Source organism: Cololabis saira, chromosome 10 (genome assembly GCF_033807715.1).
Source record: "Cololabis saira isolate AMF1-May2022 chromosome 10, fColSai1.1, whole genome shotgun sequence".
Classification (NCBI taxonomy): Eukaryota; Metazoa; Chordata; class Actinopteri; order Beloniformes; family Belonidae; genus Cololabis; species Cololabis saira.
In genome coordinates, this window is record NC_084596.1 from 37656931 (window position 1) to 37675415 (window position 18485).

General features: G+C 38.4%; 1 protein-coding gene across 6 annotated transcripts in view; it reads right to left on the reverse strand.

Moving 5' to 3' along the window:
• Nucleotides 1-18485, reverse strand: part of astn1 (astrotactin 1) — a 490568-nt gene that overhangs the window by 3326 nt on the left and 468757 nt on the right. For all 6 annotated transcript variants that reach the window (XR_009783285.1, XM_061732846.1, XM_061732845.1 and 3 more), the window contains one exon: nucleotides 15725-15908. Coding sequence is in view for 5 of the 6 variants with exons in the window: in XM_061732846.1 (XP_061588830.1) it covers nucleotides 15725-15908 (184 nt within the window). In the remaining variant the exon portion in view is untranslated. The remainder of the gene's footprint in view (nucleotides 1-15724; nucleotides 15909-18485) is intronic.

An 18485-nucleotide genomic window follows, 5' to 3' on the forward strand; every position in this document is an offset into this window, starting at 1 on the left:
AAGGAAAAAATAATAATTTCAAAGTGTTTAGGTATTTATCGGCACACGGTTAAACAATCTGTCTCTACTGTGGTCACTCTTTGTAGAAGCCAGAGTGACTCCAAAGACACTGCAGAGAATCTTCAATGAGGTACAAGAAGCCACAAGTGACAGCTAAAGGCTTGAAGGCTTCGCTGGAACCGGCAAACATCTCCATTTATGAGTCTACCATACACAAGCCTTTGAACAGGCAGGGTGTCCGTGGCAGAACACAAAGGACGAAGCCGCTGGAAAGAACATTTTCAGGGGTGATCCAGTTTGTCAGAGAGCACCTTGGCAATCTGCAACGCCGCAGGGAAAATGCTTTGTGGACCGATGAAACGATAGTGGATTCTTTTAGGAAGACGACTCGGTGGTAAATAAGGCTAGGAAAGGGCACAGCAGACCAACATCCCATCATCATCCCAACAGTGACTTACGGTGGAGGGAGTATCACGATTTGGGCTTTGCTTCACCGCCTTAAAGCCACTTTCCATCACTGAGAGAAAAACAAAATCCCAAGTTTCTCCAATCCTACCACAGGATAACTCTGGTCTGTCCACCTGCCAGCCCTTGCTTTGTGGATGTTTAATGTGCATATTCAATAAAGACTAGAGCAAATTGAATTGTTCTGTGTGTTATTGTCTTAAAGCAACACAAAGGAGATTTTTATTTTCTGTTTCAAATTCATTACAAGGAATTATATTGTTGCCTAGTTCTCCCGTCCCTGGCATCTCTTTCGACGGTTGTGAAGATCAGATCACATGCCACTAAAAACTGTTCAGAAACATCTTCAATGTGGGCTATATTGTTTCCCTTATACAGAGAAGAAAAAAGCAGTAATTTTCTTCTAATCTGAACCGTAAAATGCTCTGAACAATCTGCAGTCCATTAATCCGACTGTGGCTCTGCTGTTTTTGTGACATCGCTGTGTGCCAGATTCTAAAGCCAACTTATCCATTATTGCTTCCTGTTCAAAGCAGCTCACGGGGTAACGTGCTACGGTACTGACACATTCTGACTTAGACCCAAAGCACACAGTGGCTGCTGAAGGTCTGAGTGGAACGATGACAGTTAACAAGTGGAAAATGAATGAATAAATGAATGGCCATGGAAAGTGAAGAGCTGGTCTTGTGAAAGAAAACAATTCTAATACCGTGGAGAGGCAGAACAGAAACTATGAAATGCTTGAACTCGTCCTTTGGCCAAGCCAGGCCAGCTGAAAAATCATCTCCACTAGTAACATGATGCACAAAGTCCACATAAAGACATCTCACTGGGACTCGGAGTGCAATAAATAACTATTAAGCCTGATGCAGTCTGTTTGGCCCTTGCAGTGAAACCTTGTCAAGTGTTTGTCTGAAGTCAGAAAATGGCAGTGGGAGAAGATTTAATTCATTCCACAAACAGTTTCTCCTCCTCCTTCAGCCAAACCAGAACTTCTACAGCACTGTCACCACTCTGCCAATCAATGATCAGAGTGTTGGACAGCCATTTCTAATGGTTTTGCCTTTCCATAGCTCTAGCTGTCATTTTAAAATGTGCAGGTGAATGAAAAACACATGTACCACTAATCATCATGGATGCTCGCTTAGCTGCTGTGAAGAACCTGCTTTTGCTGTTGTTATGACGATGATGTTTATAATGCGATGACGGTAGATGCTGATGGAAAATGGAGATGACGACCACAAAATTGACTCAATGGGAGAGAATCGGCGAATGGTTCATGATGATCTTCAGTAGCGACTACAACGAAGGATGATGGAGAAGATACAGTAGATCGACGGGGATGACACTGGTTGCACGCATGTACCCTGACACTGCATATACATTTACTGTTTTGCAGAGGTGTCAAGTAACGAAGTACAAATACTTTGTTACCTTACTTAAGTAGAAATTTTGGTTATCTATACTTCACTGGAGTAATTATTTTTCAGACGACTTTTTACTTTTACTCCTTACATTTTCCACACAATTATCTGTACTTTTTACTCCTTACATTTTAAAAACAGCCTCGTTACTCTATTTCATTTCAACCTTTAATAAAAACTATCCAGTTAAATTGCTCCATCTGGATAGAGTGAATTTGGTTGTGGTTGTTTCAGATGTTCTTGTCCAGTTTTGTTCTTACATCCGTTCCCTCAGATTCCTGCAACTAAACTTGGATGTACATTCCAATAAAGGTTAGGATAAATGATAACATGCCTCTGAAGTTTGACTTTTTGCACCATTACAATACTTATAGGTAACTAGTCATCATATCTCCTGCTCTCTGAAACACATGTTAATGCTCAATACTACACATATATGGTTCTTTAATATATTTGCATTATACTAAGATGCATTCATTTTCAATGGCTTTTGTCCTTAATGGCTTTGTTCCCCCTTACATTACTTTTACTTTTATACTTTAAGTAGTTTTGAAACCAGTACTTTTATACTTTTACTTGAGTAACTTCTACAGGAGTATTTTTAAACTCTAGTATCTATACTTCTACCTGAGTAATGAATGTGAATACTGAAGACACCTCTGCTGTTTTGACTTTACTAAAATATACAAAAAAACGTCAGATTGTCATTCTTCAACCTCAAGTCAAACAAAGAGCACGTGGTCTGATCAAGAACTGTCGCTTGATCCTTTTCAAGATGTCATTTGTAATATCAGAAATATAAGCAGATGGGCTACGGCCAGTATGGCAGTCTGCTGGGAGGCTTGTAGGATGTGTATTTGCTGATGGTTTGCTGTTCAAGGTTCACATTATCAGTATTTTCTTCTCTCTTTTTAATTGTCGTGTCACAGTTAGTTGTATCTGCATTCTTGTTGCAACAATTACAAAATGTGATATCTGCAGGTCACTGACTTCATTTCCTGTGACTGATTCAGAACAGAAACACACACGCGCGCACGCGCCTCAGTCTGTAATACTTTACATGCAACAGTCAAAAGCAAGTCAAAATTTTTATTCACTAATAAAAAAAAAAAGAAATCCTTTTTTCAAAGTGTTGCCACTATTGGCAGAGATGAAATCATCTTGCTGTACTTACAGTTATATGCTTAAAGGAGGCAGTTTAATAGTTAAGGCAACAGAAATGCAATAATGAAAAAATGGATTACCACATAATATAATAAGTGGCCTACGATATGCTTGGATTGATTTGCAATCTGATCTGGATTTAAACTTTGGTTTCGGATAAAAGCACTCATTTCAAGTGAACAGGAAAAAGATGGTTTTAATTTGTAACTGGGGTGTTCCAGTCACTGTGGCAGGCTAATATTTGCTTGTCAAACACCCACTTGGATGATAACTCACAAGTCTTTCATTTTTTTCCCCTTTTGATTATGCTGATAATCTGTAATTTTGTTTTGACATGGCTAACACGCTGTAATGATACGGACAGTGTGGCCGCTGGACTCCACTTCCATGTCCACGTTGGTTCAAACAGCTCAGAACCATGGTTTCTTGAATGTATTCATGTTCTTAATGCATTCTTTACACCATAAATATGTTAGGCACCTTTTATCAAACAGCCGTTTGAAAAATAAGTATACTCTTATTTCTAATATTTTATCTGTCAGGACATAATATAAATCATCTGGTCCCTACCAAATATTTAAACATGGGCAGAGACTTAAATTGAATGTACAGTAGGTTTTCTTAATTTTCTTTTTTAACAACTTTTGTAGTTTTTTTTACATTAATAAATTCCTCTATTATTTATCTGGAGCAACAAACATTTTAGTGTTTGTTGCTGAACTGATTTTGTAAAATTGCCCTATTTTTATTGTTAAATCAATGTTCTTTAGTATCCTTTATGCAAATGAATGAATATCAGCAGGGTAGATTACGCTTTGAGCTCTGGAACGTGCAGAGAAAGTGTCATTTTAATGATGTCAATCTTGTTGGTGGGCAGACGAGGAATGGCTCCTTGCATATAACACAGGGATCGTTATATATATCGATTTTAACGCCATAACATCATTCATATATACTCTTCTGAAACGTCTTTATATCCCCAATGTTTTGTCGTGAATTGCAGTGATCTAACCAAACTGAATTACATCTTAGCTTTAAATGAAGAGAAAGTAAATGTGTTTTTTTATGCTTTGATTTTTCAGGAAAGCCAAGACACATTCCAAATAGCAACAGCTGTCACCATAAATCCTTGTGCATGAATAAGAGAGGAAAATAGTCTCCATGATACAGTGAGTGCTCCAAAAATACCACATTAACTCCAGACCTCTCTGCACATAAGAGCATACTAGAACTCTGTGAAGGATGTTGTCACATAGAAAACTTGGACGATAACAACGATTTAGGTGTAGAATAAATTTGAAATGATTACCTCAAAGTATCTGGTTGCCTCTTTTATGCTGAAAATATAATCCTCTTTTTCCATACTTGCATGATTACTATTTTTCTATGTAAAAAAAATATCTGATCATAGTGGGTTTTAGGATTAAGTAGGGATAACGTCAGAAGAACATTAAACATATAACATTTTCAGTGTTTCATTATTAATTTAACAAAAATGGTGCAGCTATAGAATTTGATCATCAGCTCCTAGCGACTCAATGTCAAGGTGTACAAAACCTCTAGTTTCCACATGTTGCTGGTCTGAATCTTTCAGGTGTGTGGTACCACAATGCCAAGAGGGAAAGACATCAGCACAGATCTTGGTAAAGGAATTGTAGCTGCACATCAATTTGGAAAGGTTTATAAAACCATTTCCAAACAGTTTGGAGGCCAATGATGTGCAGTGAGAAATGTTTTCCACAAGTGGAAAGCATTCAGAGGAGTTGCTGATCTCCTAAGGACTGGGTCTCACAGAAAATATACCTCAAGGTCAGACCACATCTTAGACTCTGCACGACTCACTGATTATTTTAGATGTAAAAGTTTATGACAGCACATTTAGAAGAAGACTGAACCAGAATGGTCTATTAAGAAGGTCTTTCAGGAGAAAAACTCTTCTTTCTTCAAATAGCATACAGTTGAGACCAGACGTTTACATACACTATGCAAAAGACACATAACATTTTGTATCTGAAGTTAAATCAAACTAAAACTCTCCTGTTTCAGGTCAGTCATGATTACCAAAATTATTTAATTTTGCTAAATGCCATAATAATGAAAGAGAATTTTATATTACTTTCTTCAAAGTCAAAAGTTTACACACATTTCTTTAGTATTTAGTAGCATGGCCTTTGAACTGCATGATTTGGGTCAAACGTTTTGGGTAACCTTCCACAAACTGGCCGTTCATCCTGACAGAACTGGTGTAACTGAGTCAGGTTTGTCGGTCGCCCACACACACCTTTTCAGATCTGCCCACAAATATTTGATGGGAGATCAGGGCTTTGTGATGGGGGCACTCCAAGACATCGACTTTGTTGTCCTCAAGCCACTTTTAACTATCTTGGCAGTATAAGACCCAAGTTTTAGCTTCCTGGGTGATGTCTTGAGACGTTGCCTTAATATTTCCATAATATACTGTAATATTTCCACCTCTGTGCTTCACGGTTGGTATGGTGCTCTCAGTTCTACAAGCTTCCCCCTTTTTCCTCCAAACGTTGGTCATTATGGCCAAACAGCTCCATTTTCGTTTCCTCCACAGGAATGTCTCCAGAAGTTAATGTCTTTGTCTTGGTCTCTTTTTGCAAACTTTCTGGCTTTTCTATGTTTCTTTAGGAGTAAAGTGGCTTCTTTCACGCTGAGCGGCCTTTCAGCCCATGTCCGTGCAGGACTCGTTTCACCGTGGATAATGACTCTTTCTTTCCAGCTTCATCCAGCATCTTCACAAGGTCTGTAGCTTTTGTTGTGGGGTTGATTTGTACATTTCGGACCAAAACACGTTCATCTCTGGGACACAGAACCCGTCTACTTCCTGAGTGTTGTGATGGCTGAACATTCACATGATGTTTATATGTGTGTATAATTGTTTGAACAGATGAACGTGGCACCTTCCAACATCTGGAAACTGCACCCATGGATGAACCAGACTTGTGGAGCTCCATGATTCTCTCCCTGAGTTTTTGGCTGATTTCTTTTGATTTTCTCATGAGTGTTTGAGGTGTGGCCTTAAAATACATCCCCACCTGTGTCTACAATTAACTCACATGTTGTCAGTTAACTCATGACAGCATCATCTGGGCTCCCCCACGTTATTTAAAGACATTGTTCCTTTTTGTGTATGTAAACTGAAACTGAAACTAAAATGTTCTATGGACACAAAAGGCCAAAGTGCAATTGTTTGACCTCGATGCCCGGCAACATGTTTGGGAAAAACAAGTAACATTTTAGCAGGAACACCTCCTACATACTATTAAGCACAGACCTAAGAGGTTTGACATTGTTTGGAGGCTGCAGGACCTGTAAACATGCGGCCACAGAGTAGACCATGAACTCTTCTGTAGGTTCTAGAGTCAATTATGAGCCAGTCTGTCCTTAACCTTGGTCAAAACTGGGTCAATCACACTGAACTAAAGCAAAGTTGTAAATAAAGATGGAGCAAAGTTCCCCCAGGACAATGTGGGGTCATGTCGGGAAGTACTACCGTATTTTCTGGACTATAAGCCGCATCCACTTTATTTAAAAAAAAAGATATGCAAGCCGCAGATATTTATGTTGTTAGATTAGATACTTACTACATGTAGATAATGATTTTGAACTGTAAATGATGTACATGTTTGTACCTAAATAGATCCTTTCCTAACAGTGTGTTTTAACACGGCAGCAACTTTGCTGATTAAAACTGGACAGAACCAAGAGAAAATAACCAGTATTTATTTATCTATTTATCTGTTTGAAATCTGCTTCTACCTACTTCTATCTGCTAAAGAAGAAGTAGCATATTCTTCTTTGCATTTATTTTGTCTTAGTTTTTATTCTAATTCCGGTTAGAGCGCCCGAGCGGTGGAAGAAAAATCCACAGAATAGCTGCACCTTTGTATAAGCTGCATGGTTCAAAATCTATGAAAAAAGTAGCGGCTTATAGTCCAGAAAATACGGTACTTGAAGTTATTTCTGCTAAAATGTGGATTTACAAGCTACTTAATCATAGGGGTACTTTGTACTGGGCGCATTGTTATTTTTATTTATTCATCTATTTTTCTTTTTGGCCTCATATTTGTTAAATCGTGGCTCAGTGTAAAACGTTATAGGTTTTTTGTCTGAGACTGTATGCGTGTAATACTTTTACACACAATTAACTGATCAGTTGATTTTTAATATGTTTTGACACAAATGCAAAAAAATCAAAACCGACCAACAAAAAAGACATCGGATTAAAAGCTAAATAAATAAAAACTATTGCTTGCACATGAACTGACTTTTACTCTGCAGAAAGACAGTTTTGTGTTATCCTTGTCAAGAAGCAGCGTTGACGGGTTTGGGCTTAGAGGCATCTGGAATGAACCATCACAAAGTCGAAATGTGTACTGTGGTCAGATGAATCAGTACTTTTTGGAAGAAACGAGTGCCATGTTGTTCAGATCAAAACCAAAAAAAGGTCCATTTGGACTGTTATTTGCAAAAAGTCCAGGAGTCAGGGTCTGGGTCTATTATCAGTTTTCTCATCTAAAAGCTCATTTACATGCTATAATGGTAATATTAATGCAGAAATGTGCAGTGAGATTTTAAAACGACATATGCTGCCTTAAAAAACATAATCAACATGCAAACACTAATGAATGGGAAAGTCTGTCCAAACTTTTGAGCGGTAGTGTATATTAACCATAGTCTGCATAAAAATGTGACATCAGGGTTTCTAAAGAGGCCGTTTGAAACCTTTTTTTTTTTTTTTAACTGTGCACAACACCACATCCCTTAGAGCTGCAGAGTACTTAGTCTGTTGGCTTCAAATCCACAGCTCAGATGTCATATTTGCTGAAAACATTAGTCCCTAAGTAGCTAAAGTGATCAATGATTGATAAGACTTAACAGTCGACCTTTTAATATAAAATGTCTACTTCTGCACTGATAATATAAAAAAAAGGGTTTGTTTGCATTGATTAAAAAAACACTGATTTCATTCCATCACAAGTATTTTAATGCTTAATTGAACTCCTAGCTATATTTAGTGTATGATGGGAAATATAGAAATGTACATGTTGAAGTTCACTCAGAGAAATGTATAGGCCACTGGGAGAAAAAGAGCCACAAGGCCCTTCTGCTTTTGTCCTTTATTCAACTCAAAAAAGTCAGAGATCACAGTAAACAATCTACTAAGATTAAGATTATGATTTCCTAAGAAAAATTCCAACCATAACAATATTTATTATCGTAAGCACTACTCATATTAAAGAGAATGTCAACTGAAAGGAGAAAGAAAATCAAAAAAAGATTTAACATCATTAGGTCCATCAAAGGGCTCAGACTCCAACCAGGGACGCGGTGCAGGCTGAAGCTGCCAGGATCCAGGATAACCCGGTCAAAACATTTAGCATTTCTCCTCCGACAGCCAAGCAGTGTGCCTTAAGGGACGGGTATTTATCTGGTTATGACAGGATCTGACCCTAGGGAGACGGGTCGAGCCTCAGAGCAACAGCTTTATGTTAACTTTATGATTTGAGCAAAAAAATTAATCAAATCAAATAAATAAATTCAGGCAATGTTGCCTAAAAAGGGCAACAGACTTGTCCAGTGCAGGATGTCAAACAGTCTTGTCAGTGAGATTCGATATGTTTATAAAAAAACAGCAGATCTGAATATCTGATGCCACAAAGAAAATAAAGCCTCATTTGCTCCTTCTTTTATTAACAGATATTGCTTACTTGGCTGATAGGTGTTTAGTCTGAGCCGTGGCCCGAGCTGGGCACTTCTTATCTACATTTTGCTTGTAAAAATTTCATTTATTCTATCTTCATTGTTTGTGTCAAGGAAGCTGGGGAATTCTATTGGTTACATTTGCGCTGATCTAGAAAAATGTGTGTGTGTGTGTGTGTGTGTGTGTGTGTGTGTGTGTGTGTGTGTGTGTGTGTGCGTGCTTGTGGTCAGGCTGTTTTTTAGTTTCAGCAGCATCAGAGATGGGATGTTAAAAAGGGAGTGATATATTCTCTCATGTTCCCTGAAAAAAAGGTTATTAAGAGACAACCACAAACCAAAAGAGACCTAATACAGGACACAGTAAATCACAAGTATGTTCCAAAGAAATACCTTCCTCGAATTTGTTTCCAGCTTTATTGAAATGATAAATATGGGACTCTCTCGTTTAGGTATATTAAGCCACCCCGCTTAGTTGGTACTAGATGCTTTTTGAAGCTAAACAAAATACCTTTTGGGGGGGATTTTAACTCATTTTTCAAATTCTTGGTTCATACAACATGCAGTGCTCTTCTGAGGTCTGGCAGAAGATTAACAATGATATTTCAGTGGGGAGACTGTGGAAATGAGGGCAAAAATCTTCAGCTCTCACTTCCCGAGGCAGGTTATTATGAAGTTTGGAGTGTGTTTGGAATCATTATTGCAGAAGCAATCTTTTTCTTTTGTCCTCAGCTTTTTAAAGATGGTGTGATGTTCATGTCACTGTTTGTTGGTGTTTGATCTAAACACCAACAAACAGTTTCCAACAGTGGAAACAGTCTTCCCTCCATCTACTGAAATATAACCCATGGAGTTGTGGGAGTCCTGTTTAAAGGGGACCTATTATGGCATCTAATACCTATTTTAAACAGGCCGTGAATGTCTTAAAAACAAGCTTTTTATTGTTTTTGCTAAATAAATTAGAAATTCAGCCTCTGAGCCATGTCTTTATCTTCCCATTCTTTAACCTCATTATCTATGCAGGATTCTGAGTGGGCGGGGCTATGATAATGAAGCTCTGTGCTGATTGGCTGCCTGAGCTCCGGCCAGCGGAGTTGTTGTTGTTCCGGCCAGAGTTAGTTGTGGGCGTGGTTTCACGCATCACTCCTGTCGTTACGTAACGACGGGAGCAGAATCTTATTGGCTCGTACATCCACATGACACTGGACGGCTCATCCGGGCGGCTGTACAGACACTGCAGAATTTGGTTGCTTTCCTCCTTCTCTGAGTTGGCAGGCTGAGGGGAGACCACTTTATATATGTTAAAGCAAGAAAAAACGTGTTTTTCATAATAGGTCCCCTTTAAGGTTCTCTTTTCAAATTTGAAACGGACAGAAACATATTTCTGAAAACTTTCCTTGTGACCTTTGTTCAACCTTTTTCTTCCTCATAGGCATAGATTATTGGTTGCTATGGTTGCTGATAATTAAGATGACATTAGAGGAATCCAAAATATCTTCTCGTTCCCAAAATGTAGATAATGTCTTCTTTTTTCTTTTATTTCAAATTGTACATAATACAATAAAATAAAATGCAGTGAATATATGCATTGCAATAAATGTTTCATTAATGGTGTTTAATTTATGCATTAGCATTAGCTGTGATTATTCTTTTGATTGAATTTTTCCAGGCTAGTGGAAGCTGCAATTTAGCAGAAAGCTTTAAAAGTATTGCACGGGGGGCTTGAGTTGATCCCAGTTGTCATCAGGTGAAAGCCTTATGTTATGACTACTTTTTATATGCTATGTATTTTTCCTTTTGCTGTCAAGATAAGTAATTTCCCAGCAAAATCTCTATCTTTCATTTAATGCCTTGAGATTTGTTTCATAGCTCCCAAGATATAGAATTTTATTTATTTATTTATTTTAAAAACCATCCGTTTCATTTGAATGCTCATGCTGCTGATGGAAAGCCAAGAGTTAACTAATCTTACGTGACATGAGTTATCCATAACAGAAAAATATTAGGCTCAGTGAAGCCAAGCAACCACATCAGGGCCAGAAGAAGCTGATCCAGTTTGTGATGTAGACTACATAATTGATTTGTCTTGTAAGTTGGTCATAATAACTGATTAGATCCATTAATAGTTGCCAAGACAAAAAAAGGAAATAATAATAATACAGGTTGGATCATTTCTGCCTTTTTGTGAATTGCACATTGAACTAGATGAATGAGAATCCTTCATGCTTTATCTATTTGGAGAGCCTATTTATTTCAATGTCTATTCAAATATAATGGAACATGCATTATATTGAATTCAGTAATATTTGGTGAGGAACGACAAAAAAAGTATTAAAAGCTATTTTTTTTTTAATTTCTCAAACAAACACTGAAAAAAATCTCTGTTTCAAAAAAATGGAAAAGACAAATGAATCCCAAAAAACAACAACGCCAATTTATGGACATAAAGTGTGCTTCTATTGCTGTAGCTTGGACCACGTGTTAACATGTGATGAACATTTAGTATGCCAAGCCTTTGATCAAATATCTACTACTTTTTCTCCTCCACAACTCACTTTAAAGATTCTGCTCTTCATTTTAACACCTTGGACTATTAATTGTTCATACAGTTACAGCTTATTTTAAACCTATGTCTCCACTGACAACATAACAAAAATCAGATTTAAGTGGGACTTTACAACCTCAGATAAACAACAGCATAACTTTTTTATTATGCCATAAAGATGAAGCTGAAAAGAAGTCCTTTGGGAAATACTGATTAAATGGCTTACAAATCTATGATCAGGGACAATTGCCTGAAATAGCCGCTTCTTCTATGACTGTCACCGTCTCACATTGCTGTGGTGGAATTTTGCCGTACACTTCTTTACAGCATTGCTTCAGTTCATTTAAATTTCCGGGTATTTGCCTATTCAGGGTAAGTTCAGGGTTGGAGTTAGCTCTGCACTTTGATTTGGCCATTGCAAGTCATTCCACGATCTTTGTATTGTACAGCTTCCAACCTTGCTTTTTCCTGGCCTAGCTGTCCCCTTATATTTGGCTCCAGAAATGTCTGGTGTACAGAGGATTTTACGGACAACTCGAGGACTGCACGGTGCTCGGGTCTTGAAGCTGCTAACCCATCCAAACCAACAGTCTCAATTCACAGTCTGTATTAGTCAGTCAATACTTCTTTTGAGTTGCTGATTAGCCTTAATGCTCAAACAACAAGTTATTCCTCTAGGGTAATTTGCCAAAGACCTACCATACGATCAGAGGATTTTTATGTTCGAAGTGGGGAAAAAAGGATTAAAAGAGGGTGTAAAATCTTTAACTTTTTGAGTTAAGCAGTTCACAAGCAGATTGTGCAGATAAATAATTGAGACAGGGCATAAAAGCCTTAGAAATGACAAAAACGCATGAAGCACATGAGTTCAATAGTATAATTTTGATCATTTTAAGCACTGAGGTTTGAGAAGCATCTTTTTTCCCAACAGTTAATAAACAGGTACATTTGTTTAGATAACATATTTGTCAGCCCAGTGGATAAATAAGCAATTAAAAGTAACGTCGTCAGTGCTGGCGAAGGGAGTTAAGTACGCACTGAATGTTAATGCAAATCTCACTGACCTGATCTAAATCACATCAGTGGCACTCACTACTTGTATGTTTTATGCTTTCTGATACTGAAATAGTTTTTGGTAAGACATTTAAAAAAAAAACAAAAAAAAAACAGAACTGAACAAGTATCACAACATTTCTTCTATAAAAACCCTTTGAGTGATTATTGTGATTGGATTAAAACAAAAATAGGTCCTTCATACTGACACGTCCATCATAACTCCAGAATGGATGGGATTTGTATTTATTCCGCTTTTGGAGTCAGTCTTGGTTTGGCCTGACGACAGTGATGAAGATGATCTTTGGAGCTGTTGCAGAACCTGGCCAACATCAATAATGAATGCAGGAAAAGCCAAAAAAACTTGCATGACCATTAATTTGATTTGATAAAAATGACATCAGTCGTATTTTCGTTCTGGGCTCGGTGCAACCATTTATCTGCTGCATTTGTTTTTCCCAGCAGTCAAAAAATGCCAGAGACATGGACTGCTTGACGCCGCGGGGAAGTTGTCAGCACACGGGGATTCACGGCAGTGTGGCGGAGCTGGAAGGCCATTAGCTTTTCTGCTTGCTTGTAACAGTAGATTGCTCAGGTTTAGTGCAGTCTGTCCTCACACCAAACTAGACGCCTCGGAAAGTCTAATGTTCATTTGATGGCTTGGCCAAACAAAACATGTTTATACTTCCTTCCCCTATTACCAGCCTTCACCTTGAATGCACTTCTCTGCTGCTTTTCCAGGTCTGAGGTGCTTTTATTAACAGTAATCACCCCTCCCTTTAACTAAATTGGGGGGCTGTTAATCTAAGTGTATTTTAATGGAACACTTCAGAAGCAACTCCCTCAATTACATCAACTCTTTCCAGCGTGGTTCCAATTAAAAACAACCTTTCATTTAGGGAGGGGGGCCCCACAGATGGAGCAACACAAAGAATTAAGGGAGCTTATGGCTAACCAGTTTCACCTGCTGAAGTGAAGGCAAACACCACAGACTGCTGTTTATTGGTATATTTTATATCAGACACATGGCTCTGTTTATAAAACATTAGGCTACAGTTTAACATTACGAGTAGTTATTTGTAGTTGGGGGGAAGGGGGGCATCATTAAATGGTGATGTCACAGGGGTTTAACTCACTCTACTTCCCAGCTCCGTTTGAAATAACTTCCCGAGTAACTTCGATTCTCACAAACTATAATCAAAGACATCCCTTTGGAAGCAGTGGGCAGAACATCTGTCCGCTGTGGACAATCAAAACAAGAGTCATAAGCTGATATCATGGAGATCCGAGCATTGGAGGGTATGTTTGTAATAACGCTCCAACAAATGACAGCTTGCTTCAATATATGCGCGGAGGAAACGCTTTGGTTGGGTAGGATTACATTGTTTCAGTTTTGTTTATGGGTTATTATTTATTCCAAAAAAGTATGATTTGGCCTAATTTGTACACAAGATGACATGAGTGATGACATTTGGCATCTAAGCACGGCTTTAAGTCCTGGTAGAGTATCAGAACAAAGGACCCCCGCTGGAAGAAACTCACAAAGCGGATACATTCATGTGACTTTAGCTGTTAAATTTCCATTCAGTAAAATTTATGGCAATCTGTTGGCAGAGATTGAAAATCACATTCACAACTATGGTTTCTTTGGCCTCCACGTCCCTGTGCAAATGGAAGTGTGACTGACTTGGAGTTACATTGTGTTAAGTGTTCCGTTTATTTTTTTTAGTAGTATATATAAAAAAGTCCTAAAAAGATTTTTTTTTTTTTTTTTATTTAAAAATAGCATTTACATCTCAAACTTCATCATTTGGAGTAATATTTTTCACTATTATATATTTCCAAATGGTAAAAGCATGTAAGTGTTAGGCTTCAATATCTAAATTCAGGTTTTTACGGAGCAGTTTTATTGAATTAAGGTTAGCTTTTCTGATGAGGCTATTCCAAAACTTAAGCCTCCCTCTTCTCTATCTTTTCTTTTTTTTGAACCATTTCTGTGTTTTGGATTTTGTTCTCGATGAATGACCCATGTTTTCTTGAGCTTCAGTTCACAGAAAGACATTCAGGAATGTACCCGCGGTATTCAATAATAGTGTGATTCACAGTCCACCGCTCTTTCAATGATGACTGTTAATCCCGTTACAGCAAAACAGCCTCAAATCATGCTGCTACCAACACCACGTTTCAAAGAAAGGATACGGTTTCTGTTGTATTTGTTTCAACAAACATATCTGGAGACGCTTTTTCAAACATTTTCCTCTGGTTTATCCAGCAAACTGCAGATGTGAGCAATGCTCTTGCAGAGGAGTGGCTTTCCCCCTCGCAGACCCACCACGATGGTGGAGTTATGAACAACTTTATCCAACATGTGATCTCACTACATGATTACACGCCTCAGTCGTACGGTGATCTTTGTTGGTCAACCGCAACATTGTGCTACCTTCCTTTGTATGCAATCTTTCTGACCAGTGGAGCCCAAACTGTTCAGAGTTATTTTTGTAACATGTCCCAGTCCTCATGAGCAGCAACAACAGGCCCTCAGGAATCTCCCTTGTTTATCCCATCAAACTCTTGCCCAAACATATTGTGAAGATCAAACTTTGATTGGTGCCCATTTTTTAAATAAAACAGGACACTTATAACAAATGATTGTCATCTACAGCGGAGGGGGGTGTCTCCGTCTCTGCAGACAAATACCAGACTTTCTTTCCTAAATAAATGACTACGTCTTGGGGTTGTGTGAAGCGTGATTACTAATAGAGCTATGTGATTCAAAGTCTGCCATCTATTTCTTATTCATAACTACAAACTTGTTTTTTTTTTGGCACTTTTAAACTCTTTAGTGGTGACTATTTCATGTCATAAAACAGAAGACTAAACCTCAAAGGGAAGTTCACACCTTATTGTGATACGAGCCAGGTTTTTCTCTTGTTGCCACTTTTCCTCAAAGTTTCAGCCAGGCTGTGCTGTTATTGTTAGGAGATGTCAGTGTCAATTGGGCAAGTTTAGTATGACAGATTATACTTTGTTGATGGCTGGGCAGCTCATGAATGGAGAACACGACTCCACGCACGTTTCGGCGAGTGATTACAGCGGACACAGTCAATGTACTATTAAGATGGCTCGGGCTTGTGTTATCCTGCTACGGTCTGACTCAGGACAGACCTACAGGGCTTTGTTTATTGTTCAGTTTGTCTGATAGCTTGGTGATCCAGCTAAAGCTGATGATCAATTTGCCTGAAGGAATCCACGTTTGTGCCATTTCTAGTTCTTAACCACATTAAAAGAAGAATCCAGGTCAGAGACAGTGTGAAAATGTGACAAGAGAGTCAAATGATGCGTGTACCTGGGTCCCAGTTCATCCTCGCAGCGCCAGGTGAATTCTCCAAAGCTCTCGTAGCGCTGGTTATAGTGGTAAAGCACACGGTGCAGGGTGGGAGCGCCGAGGTCCATGAGCGTGTTGTAGGCCGTCTGCTGCTCTTTCCCACTCGTGTAGCCGTTGAACAGGTTGTAGATTTTATCAGCAATCTCTGAAAAGGAAACCGATTCACAGACAGTTTATCCTTGAGGGATGCTTTACTTTGCATATATATCTTCAATACTGTATATTTTAACACTTTTCTCAGGCTTAAAGGTATGCAAAGCCACAACTTTCCATGACTGCTCTAAAACACAGCAATCCAACCTGCCCCCTCCTCCCAGAGTCTGCCAGTTCAAGCGCTGTATTTGCAGGGCTCTCAGCGTGAGTCATAGAAGGAAGCAGTAAAAAGAAAAAGCTGAGAAATAAGATCTTTTTTCCCTACTGATTCACAGAGGTTCCATTCTAAAGCACAAACAGTTTACAGATATCCAAGCCTCTGCACACCTACACACAATCCTTCCCCTTTTCGTCTATTAATTATATGTGAATTGGTGACCTTATTCATTTGCAGTCATTCATGTGAGACATGTGCCAAGTGACAGGTGATCAAAGATGGGAGCTTTACTGGAAGATTTCTACACTGATAACATCGAGAATGACTCAAAAACGGGTTTTAATGAACGAAAACTGCTTCAAAGAGCAACAAATGCAGAGAGAAAACTCAAAACATCATAGACAGTGCCGTCAGACACCCAACACCAAATTATCATACAGAGAGCCCGAAGGTATGGTATTTTTGCAAAAAGTTATTGTACGCTTTAAACTGGGTAACAGCAAATGAGAGAGGAGTTTGCAATGTATAGTAGTGATGGTGTGGGGCGGGGGGTAAGGAGGGGTATGTGAGCGAGGAAGTGAAGAGCAATAATGGAGGATAATAAAACGTATTTCAAAACACCATATCAATAACAAACAAATTAATTTGCTGAATCTGATTCCAAATCAGATTAATAATGAATAAAAGTCTGAGAGGCATTGTGAAATCAGCGTACAATTTCAACTATTGATTGTGCAGAGGTCAAAATGATCATACAAATATGATAATTATCGACTAGCTGGGAGAGACACAGGTGCAAATGATCAGGCAAGACTGGACAGAGGAAGTAAAACAGTTCAAAACAAACCAAAAAGAGACTTTCAAAATAAAACAGGAACTAACCAAACCCAAAACCATGCCATGTCTATGCTGTGCTCCCATTGCAACTCTCAAACCAAAGTCCCCCACATAACATCCCAATTTAAGTCCAGGTCCCAGAAAATCTCATATCTTCTTGACAGAAAGCTGAAAATCAATCACTTAGCAACGGCAGATGCCTCCGACCCGTTTAAAGGAGCAAACTGATTTATGTTACTTAAAAAGATCCATGTAAATGAAAGAACATTTAACGTTGGTGAATCACATTGCCTGCTGTGTGACCATTCAGTCCCATTAGATCAAATATTATGTTAGAAACTACACACCTAAGTTCGGGACAACAGGCTACTTGGTTGTGAGTGGGGCCAGATCGCCCCAGGTCAATCCCAAGCCATTGTCTTTAGTCTTACACAAGTCTTTAGATCCTTTGTCAGCCTGTCTTCACCGTTAATGACAGCAAAGCTTCTCGATCATTTTATGATCTATTACTGAGGGATGACAAGAACTTTTCTAATAGTAGGATCTCTGATCTTCTTAGGGGGCCCTTATTTCTTTGCAGATGTGAAACACATTCTGAAAAAAATCGGCCTCTTTTCATGTAATAAATCCATCATTCACTGGTTGAGCCAGGCCATCTGGACACTGATGTAACTACAGGTGAATCTTATTTGTTTTTGATTTTGCATGATGAACTTCAGAAGAACGTCTTTCAAACCTGATGTGTGCTATGAGCTTTTCTAAATTGATGTCAATGAACTTAAGGTGAGAGAAAACAATACATTATTAAAAGAAAAAAACTTTTAGGCTGTCATATGGAGTTTACTTCATGTTTCTGTGTATTTCAAATGCTAAATAGGTCAACAGTGAAACTTTAAAAGCTTTTCCAGTGCATTTCTTTAACATGAAAACGTATTTGTTTCGGATTGTGTTCAACATTAAATTCTATATGAAAAAATAATTTATTTGCATATACACTCTTATAGTTCATGTGTGTCAGGGGACAATAACTACAAGGAGCACCAAATAATAACCCTCAGTTAAAACTTTTTTCCATCAGTGAAGCGATTTGCTGTATTTTAACTTATTTTCTATGCATATCTCCAAATCACTTCCATTTTTAAATGAATAAATCCTCACCAAAGAAGAATTTGGAGATTATTTTTCTTTCCACATCTTAATGAGCTTTTCGTGAATTGCCAAGTTAGTAATGTGTCCCCTTCGTCTGAATGACAATAAAGTCAGTTCAAGACAGCTGGAGCTATTTCATTTCACACCATCCATACATTTCGAGGCATTAAAATTAACAGCGTAAGCCCAGTAGGATCACACTTCACTGAGCAGTGCATTTTTGCAATAGCTGATTCAAATCAGCAGCAGGATCCACAATAACAGCGTTGCTATGAAGCCCTCAATGGTGCAGAGGGGAACCAGTGATTTCATCTCTTATATCTTTGACATGGAATGGCATTTTTTTTAAATAGTCAATATCCTCATGGAATTGTAGCGCGGAGTGTCCATAAACAGTCCTGAGTCCAGAGAGGAAAACTATCTGCC